Source organism: Vulpes lagopus, chromosome 12, assembly GCF_018345385.1.
Source record: "Vulpes lagopus strain Blue_001 chromosome 12, ASM1834538v1, whole genome shotgun sequence".
Classification (NCBI taxonomy): Eukaryota; Metazoa; Chordata; class Mammalia; order Carnivora; family Canidae; genus Vulpes; species Vulpes lagopus.
This window is the reverse complement of record NC_054835.1, coordinates 60,952,207-60,961,037: the sequence shown is the minus strand read 5'-3', so window position 1 is coordinate 60,961,037 and position 8,831 is coordinate 60,952,207. Positions and strand designations below refer to the sequence as shown.

General features: G+C 56.2%; 1 protein-coding gene across 1 annotated transcript; it reads left to right on the top strand.

The window, feature by feature from the left end:
* The first annotated feature begins 388 nt into the window (after positions 1-388).
* On the top strand, positions 389-5,148 carry PHOX2B (paired like homeobox 2B). The gene is made up of 3 exons (XM_041725892.1): positions 389-839; positions 1,658-1,845; positions 3,009-5,148. Exons 1-3 carry the CDS (start codon positions 599-601, stop codon positions 3,522-3,524), a joined length of 945 nt encoding a protein of 314 aa, XP_041581826.1. The 5' UTR covers positions 389-598; the 3' UTR covers positions 3,525-5,148.
* The last annotated feature ends 3,683 nt before the right edge of the window (positions 5,149-8,831 follow it).

Sequence of the window (8,831 nt, the reverse complement as noted above, 5' to 3'; positions counted from 1 at the left end):
GGTTTCTTCTTCCTCACCGAGGGGGAAAAAAAAAGGAGGACGAAGGGGGAAAACACACACACTATCTCAATTTATGCCTAAGGTATATGATCAGTTAAAAAGGCTTAAAAGCTCGGGGAAATTGGATCAGAGTGAATCGTCACCCAACTTTCATTATTTCCAAGTAGTGTGATTGAATTAAAGGGCAGGGAGCTGGTTAGAAGGGAGGATCAGGGGCTCGGTGCGTAATGGTGTGGTATTAAATTCTAATTAGAGATGCAGGAATCAATGATAGGGAGGTTGGGCAGCTCAGTTCCCCAGTGCCAGCCCAATAGACGGATGAGTTATTGTCATGTAAAAAGCGCCAGCAATAAGACCAACCGCTTTGCTATTGTCCAAGTGGAAAGAGCCAAGTTTATTATGAGGACTATATGCTCTAGAGACCTCAGACAAGGCATCTCATAGGAGGCTTTTTCATAAAACTAGGCTCTGCTGGTAGTAAGGAGGCCAGTTTGGAGGCAGGCGTTGAGCTGTGCACATCTCCCCACTCCAGCCACCTTCTCCATACCCATCTTTTATTTCATTTTTCCACTTGGCTGAGCCATCCAGAGCCTTTTCAATGTATAAAATGGAATATTCTTACCTCAATTCCTCTGCCTACGAGTCCTGTATGGCTGGGATGGACACCTCGAGCCTGGCTTCAGCCTATGCAGACTTCAGTTCCTGCAGCCAGGCCAGTGGCTTCCAGTATAACCCGATAAGGACCACTTTTGGGGCCACGTCCGGCTGCCCGTCCCTCACGCCGGGATCCTGCAGCCTCGGCACCCTCAGGGACCACCAGAGCAGTCCGTACGCCGCAGGTAAGGACCGCCAGCTTTCTCGGCCGAGGAAGCCGCCTTTCCGCTCGTATATAGGAAGCCTTGATTGCATTTGAAAATGGAAATGTGTTTAGTATTTACCAAACGAAATTTGCTTACACAAATGAAAGAATTTATCACGTTAGAAGCGATTGCAGGGAGGGGTAATTCACTTACAGGGTTACACTATCCTAGTCACACCCGAACCGCCAACAAAATTATCTTAAGCTGCCAAAATGATAGGCATAATTTATTTACTTTGCGATGAGACGTAAAGCTTAGAAAATAATTAAATAACAAAGAGTAAAGCTCATTACTGGCAGTGTCTCCCGCTCTAGCTTTTTAAGAACCGACAGCGGCTCACACCTCTCTGGCTGGTCCTGTTTGTGATTATTCCTTTAATTTATTATCGTTATCATCTTTTTTTTTTTTTTTTTTTTTTGCAGCACTTTTCCCCCTCCAACTTTTCGGGCAGGGTCAACTTCTGGGAATTGGGAAGGTGCCACGGTGGGAGCGTTTGGGGGACTTCTTGCCCGGTTCCCCACATGAGCCTACTGATGTTTTTGGACTCTTTTCCGCCTCTCTGGTTCTCTCTCTGGTTCGCTGACCCCGGGGCGCCGTGTCACCCCCTCCTACCCAGGGCGCTGGAGCCGAGGGGGACCCGGCTGCAGCCCGAGGCTTGCCCAGCTCGCCCCAGCACTAGCCTGCCCGCCGCTGGCCGCCCGCGCCGCCCTGCCTGGCCTGGGTGGCCCCACACTGCGGCCCCGGGGCGCGCCCCAGGCAGCTCGGCTCACGCTCTGTCCCCTCCTCCGTCCCCCCAGTTCCCTACAAACTCTTCACGGACCATGGTGGCCTCAACGAGAAGCGCAAGCAGCGGCGCATCCGCACCACCTTCACAAGCGCGCAGCTCAAAGAGCTGGAGAGGGTCTTCGCCGAGACGCACTACCCCGACATCTACACCCGTGAGGAGCTGGCCCTGAAGATCGACCTCACCGAGGCGCGGGTCCAGGTAGGCGCGGCCGGGCCCGGGGTGCAGGGGTCAGGGACGGGGACCCAGCCGTGCTCCTGGCGGCTCCATCACGGGCCCGAGCCCGGGGCTAACCCAGGGCTGACCCAGGGCTGACCTGAGAGGCCCAGTTCGGATAGGCTGAGTGTGCTGCCAGGCCCGGGGGCAGGGGACGGGGACTGGGACCGGGACGGTGCTCCTGGCGGCTCCACCACGGGCCCGGGGCTGACCCAGGGCTGACCCAGGGCTGACCCGAGAGGCCCAATTCGGACGGGCTGAGCGCAGGCGGTGCGGGCTCGTGTCTATGCGGCCCTGCTGGCAGCGCTTCCCGCCCCACGCAGCCCTGCGCAGGCTTCAGGGGTCTTGGGCCGTGAGCGATCGAGGCTCTCGCAGGACTGGAGCCAGCGCCCTGGGCGGGGAGCGCAGACCTCGCCCCCGTGTTGCCCGAGCAAGCGGGCTTTGGTTCCCGCCGTTTGCTGCCTCCTAACTCCGTCTAACTCGGAGCCCTGGAGCGCAGCTGCCTCCTCCGGGTCACTGTGCCTTGCATCACGTTGGCAAAGGGGCCGTGGCTCCACGAGGGCCACGAACCCCGGCTGGCTGTGACCTTGTAGCGGCCAAGGTGAGCCGCGCGCCCTGAGCTCCTCGGGGCGCAGAGGCCAGGACGGCCCCGAGAGAGCCCCTCCCCCTCCCCGCGGCAAAGGGACTTTAACCTTAGAGCCGCCGCCCCGGAGGCTCTCGGGACGCACCGCGCGGGCTGCTGGGGTAGGCCTTGTGCGCAGCCTGCCCAGCTCGGGAGTCCGCCGGGGAGGGTTCCCCGGACTCCAGCACCTGGGGCAGGTTCAGGGGCGCGCACCCGGGGTAGGTGCAGGGGCGCGCACCCGGGGGAGGTCCAGGGGCGCGCATCCGGTGCAGGTGCAGGGGCGCGCACCCGGGGCAGGTGCAGGGGGCGTGCACCCGGGGTAGGTCCAGGGGCGCGCACCCGGGGCAGGTGCAGGGGGCGCACCCGGGGCAGGTCCAGGGGTGCGCACCCGGGGCAGGTGCAGGGTGCGCACCCGGGGCAGGTGCAGGGGGCGCACCCGGGGCAGGTGCAGGGGGCGCACCCGGGGCAGGTGCACCCGGCCTCCGCCCCGCGCTTCACCGGCTCCCCCACTCTGCTCCCGGGCCAGGTGTGGTTCCAGAACCGCCGCGCCAAGTTCCGCAAGCAGGAGCGCGCTGCAGCGGCGGCGGCGGCCGCGGCCAAGAACGGGTCCTCGGGGAAGAAGTCCGACTCGTCCCGGGACGACGAGAGCAAGGAGGCCAAGAGCACCGACCCGGACAGCACGGGCGGCCCCGGCCCCAACCCCAACCCCGCTCCCAGCTGCGGGGCGAGCGGCGGCGGCGGCGGCGGGCCCAGCCCGGCGGGAGCCCCGGGGGCGGCGGGGCCCGGGGGCCCGGGCGGCGAGCCCGGCAAGGGCGGCGCGGCGGCGGCGGCGGCGGCGGCGGCGGCGGCTGCGGCGGCGGCGGCGGCGGCGGCGGCGGGAGGCCTGGCGGCGGCGGGGGGCCCCGGACAGGGCTGGGCCCCGGGCCCCGGCCCCATCACCTCCATCCCGGATTCGCTCGGGGGCCCCTTCGCCAGCGTCCTATCCTCGCTCCAAAGACCCAACGGTGCCAAAGCCGCCTTAGTGAAGAGCAGTATGTTCTGATGGGGTCCGGCGGCGGCGGCGGCGGCGGCGGGCGCGGGGTCGGGCGGTCCAGTGGGCAGCGAGCGGGCTGCAGGCCGCCGCCGCCCTGGGGGAGAGCCCAAAGCAGTCACCCTAAGAATAAAGAGAACGTGGCGTCGCCCCACTTCCACCCGCCCCCACCCCACCCCGAACCCCCAGCGAAACAAAACTTAGAACTTCCCCGTAGCTTCGCACCTGCCTCGCACCTGCCTCAGGGCCGTGCACCTGCTGGGCGCGGGGGCGAGCGGCGGCCCGACTGGGGGCGCTCTCAGGGGGCTGCGTGCGTGCGCGTGCCGCCGTCCGTCCGTCAGTCCGTCTGTCCGTCCGCCTCCGGGACTGTGTGTCTGCGGATCCCCCACTCCCCGGGCAGGGGGCAGGCGGGGTGCGTGGAGAGGGGGGCACCGCCGGCTCGGCCACGCGCTTATGGAAAAGAGGAAAAGAAACATCCCCCCTCCACCCCCACCACCGCCGCCCAAGTTTTAAAAAGGGGAAATTTAGGAAGGCGGCCATCAGTTTAAAAAGAGCAGCCAAGGACAACCCGGAGAGGCTTTAGAATCCAAGGGGAAGCGAGGCAGGTGGGGAGGAAGGGAGGCCGCGGCCCGCCGCACCCGCGCCTCCTGGGGAGCTCGGAGTCGCCGTCGGGGCCTGCGTAGGCGGCGGGGCGACCCGGGCGCACAGGTCCCCGCGCTCCCGCCGCCCGCCCCCCGACCCCGCGCGGTTGCAGCCCCCGCCCCCGCCCCCCTTCGCAGCCCCTCGCCCGCCCGCAGATGTGCCCCCCGAACATGAGATGCCTTTTCACCCGCACACTCTGCAAACCGGCCTCCCAGCTCGCAGCTCTCCCCGTTTGCTCTCTCCCGTCACCCCCCACCGGCATTTTTCTTCTTCCACCAGCTTTTACGGAACTTTTGTGGCCCTGCGTTGGATGAGAGTCACGGGGCGGCCCCGCGGCGACAGGGAGGCCGCAGGTGTGCGGAAGCTTGGGCCCGAGCCGCCCGGACTCCCATCCCGGCCGGTGGATGCGCTGTATATTGATGATTCCATTCAAGCCGATTAGACATCTCTGTTGGGACTTTTGGTTTTTGTTGTTGTTGTTGTTTTGGTTTTCTATTTTTCTTTTTTTGGTTTTGTTTTGTTTTTATTTTAAAAGGCACAAACTATAGATATTAGTTGAATGTTGAGGCTTTAACTTTTTCGGTGTCTTTCTACGACTGTGTTCTGTGACTCAATTGTATCGTGTTAATATCAGTACAGACCGTCTCCTCTACGTGACCGTATAATGTTTTTCTCCCCTTGTAGTGTCTATGGCGTGTCTTTATGGAGTAATAAGGTTCTCACGGGTTCAATTCCTTTGTGTTTAGAGAGACCACGGTTCAGACAATGGTATATATTTTTGTTATCAGGTGCATGTCTGTCTGATTCCTTTTTTCTTCTTGTCGGACCATGTTTGTGGACATAAGCGTTCTAAGTTATGTTTCAGATTTTCGAATTTATTTATATGTGTTATAATGAATGCTTCTATTTAAAAGGGAAATATTTCTACATGTGCATATAGTTTTCCAAGAGTGTACCATTAACTTGATTGTTGATAATAAAAACAAAAAGCAAGTCTAGCAATTGAACTCTTCCAACTTTTCCTTGATTCGTTTTTGTTTTGTTTTGTTTTAAATTTGATTTTAGAAATGATAAGGGAGGACAGAGGAAGAGGAAGTGGTACAAAATATCTAGAAGCCACTGAGGCTCTGGAACCCCAGGCGGGTTGGGGAGTGTAAACTCATGCGGCCAAATTCAGCCAATATAAGATTTGGTGCTTGGGATAGCAGGCAAGTTTCTCTGGTCCGTGTTTATTGGTCTCGCAGGCCCCGCGGAGGACAGGACACCAGGGCATCGATAAAAACGTTCAGCAGGCCTCAGTGGCAGCAAAGGCGGGTTTCTCATACCCGACTTTGAGAAAGACTCAGAAGTGAGGATTCGTGTCCGCGTTTTCAGGACCAGTGGCATCTGGTGCCCGCAGAATGCCAGCCCCCTGGCGCATCCGAGGGCCTCTGTGTGGGCATGTGGGTCAGGAAGGACAGCCCGGCCTGGGAGCAGCTCCGCAGTGTTGGTGGGTTCGGAGGAATAACGCTGGCAGCGACCGAGATCAGTGAGAACTTGCACGTAGCATCTTCTGCTTTCCACGCGTTCTCTCATCTACCCCTCAAACAGCTCCTGGGAGCAGCCTCAATTCCTATATTCATTTCCCTTTAAACAGATGAAGTGCTAAGGCAACAGGCAAGTTGAGCTGCTTGAGAGTCTGCAGTGTATGAGCGAAGGGGCCTGTCTCTGAGCCCCGGAACTCCGCTTCCGGAGCCCGCACGTTTCACCAGGCTCCCGGAGCGGTCCCTGGGCCAGTAGCGGCAGGATCGCCCAGGAACTTGCTGGACACATGGATTCTTCGGATTCTTCAACTCCCTCCAGCCTCGATCCACTGAATCGGCAGCTCTGATAGGGGCAGGGTCGGGGGCAGCAATACACATTCTAATGAGCTCTGTGGAGGAAGGAGCACCACTGAAGGACGCTTGAAGGAATCCAAACGGGAAAGTTCTAGAATTGGGGCTCCTCTGGGAACAGGTATGGGGGAGGGAGGCACTGGCAGCTTCAGCGATGCCCCTTTGGAAAGAAGGACTCATCACCAGAGCCCCAAAAGGGAATTTCGCCTCTTCCTTGCACTGTTTAGTTGGGTCACTTCAGGCACTTCTCTGGGCCTTATCAATAGATGACTCCATCCCCTTCTGAGGGGAGCCCCGGGCCTGCTAGCTCTGGTCTGAGGATTAGCTGCTGATCTGGGCTGAATGTATCAGAGCTTCTTACCTTATGCATCCGAATACCACCGGCATCAAATCAGGCAAGTTTCATTCAGAATTTTCAAATGTTTGGATCTTATGTAACTTCTAATAGTTTCTCTAAAGGGCTTTTAAATAGTCTTAAAAAAACCAACAACAACCCCTCCTATCTCTAAATGCCTCACACAAGGGCTCCTGGGTGGCTCAGTCAGTTAGGCTTCTGCCTTCAGCTAAGGTCCTGATCCCAGGGTCCTGGGGTCAAGCCCCACCAGCTCTCTGCGTGGAGGGGAGCCTGCCTCTCCTTCTCCTTCTGCGTGTTCTTTCTCCCTCCCTCTCTCTGGCAAACAGATGAATAACATCTTTTTTTAAAAAAAATGCCCTATGCAAACTCCCTAAGACGATATTCCATATACGATGGCATTAATTGTGCTGGTCTAAAACACTAGCAGTTGCTAGATCCCTTGGTTATAAATGTAATTTATATGGTCTGGGAGAGGCAACAGGAGGGGCAGAGATTCATAGATGCAAAAAACATTCAAAGTTTGGGTAACTTGGTCCTAGGCTTGGCTGGAGGAAAATTAGCCTTCCCGTGGGCATCGAGGGACACCAAGTGGGAGCCTGTGCAAGCTGACGGTCAGATCGGTGGGGCAGGCGTTCTGGAGAAGGCAAGACCGGGGGAAGGAAACAGAATGAGAAATAGAAAGAGGAAGAAAAGAGAAAGAGAAGAAAGAGGAAAGACAAATAGCCAATGGGGAGTGTTTAGAAACCACAGTGAAGGGCCTAGAAATCCTTTCCGAGGGGCACGGACTAGATAGGGATCCCCAAATCCTCTTCTCTTGGCCTTGACCTTCTTTGAACAACTTATCTCCAGGACAAGGGAAAATAGAGATTAATGAGGAAAATATGCTTCCCACCCCCACAGCGCTCTGGCTTCCCAGAGGATTGCATTTTTAATGTCTGGAGGCACCCAGCTTTAGTATTTTAAATATCAACTTCTTTTTAATTTGGGTCACCTCCGCCTCGCTCACCGGTCAAAGGAGCAAACTATTAGGAGGCAAGTTTATGATCAAATGCAAAATAATGCCCCTGTAATATGATGGAACTCAGTGGCAGGACACTGTGTCTCTTGAGTTGTGTCATTTCCTTGGAGCCCTGCACAGTGTGAACAAGCTCACTTTCACTTTTCCTCTCCTAAGGAATTTGCATTTTGGCTCATCAAGGCATCCTTTTTCCTGGCAAGTCCGGGACCGCATGTGACTTCACAAAAGCTGCATGAGCCGATGCCAGATGGCCACCTCCGAGCCAAGTCTCCTTCAAGATGGCTGAGCACAGAGAACCAGAGAGCGGGCTCGGAGTAGAGCAGATAGCCACGCAAATACGGTAGCTGTCCACACGCACCTCAGCTGCTTCCCCGTGGCCACTCCACATCCTCAGGCAGGCAGCCCGCGGCTAGACAGAGGCGATCTTCAATTCAGGGAAGGGATCCACGTGACTTGGGACTGCAAAAAACTGAACTCCTTTGAACCTGATTTTTCAACACAAACATGGATAATAAAATAATACAGACATATGGGGGTATTGGTGGGATTAAATAAAATGTTCAAGTACCCAGCATAGCAGGAAGTTCTCAGCAAATATCAGATGATGATGATGATGATGATGATGCAACTTCTAAATCCTTCTTGATCTCCTCAGAGATCAGCCCCCAGAAGATTAAAAAGGGCCCTCATTTGTCACTGAGGTCAATGGCCCAGGAGCACAGAGTGTGAAGAATATGCAAAGGTTGACATTGGAGAGCTTTGCTGAGGGTGACAGTAATAGCCAAGGGCTGACAAGGTAACTGCTAGTATTTACTGAGTGCTCATTATATGGCAGGCATTTTTAAACTTACAAGCTTTAAGGTATTTATGCATTTATTTATTTTGAGAGAGAGAGGGAGAGCGTGAGTGAGGGTGGGGAGAGAGGGAGAGAGACAACCTTAAGCAGACTCCGCTGGCTGTCGGAGCCAGAACCCAGGGTTGATCTCATAGCCCTGAGATGGTGACCTGAGCCTTAACCCATTGAGACACCCAAGAACCACTTAAATCTTCTTTTCTTTCTTTTTTTTTTTTTTTCTTTTCTAAAGTAGGCTCCACACCCAATGTGGAGTTTGAACTTACAAGCCTGAGACCAAGCGTCAGATGCTCTACAGAGTCACCCAGGTGCTCCCTAAGCTTTAAAGCTTCACAACTACCCTATGAGAAAAGTACTGCTTCCATTTTTTTCTTTTTCAAAAGATTTTATTTTATTTATTTATTCATGAGAGACGCAGAGAGAGAGAGGCAGAGACACAGGCAGAGGGAGAAGCAGGTTCCCTGTGATCCCAGGACCTCGGGGTCATGCGGTGAGCCAAAGGCAGATGCTCAACCACTGAGCCACCCAGGTGCCCCTCCATTTTTTTTCTTAAGAGGAAACTGAGGCGTGAAGGATT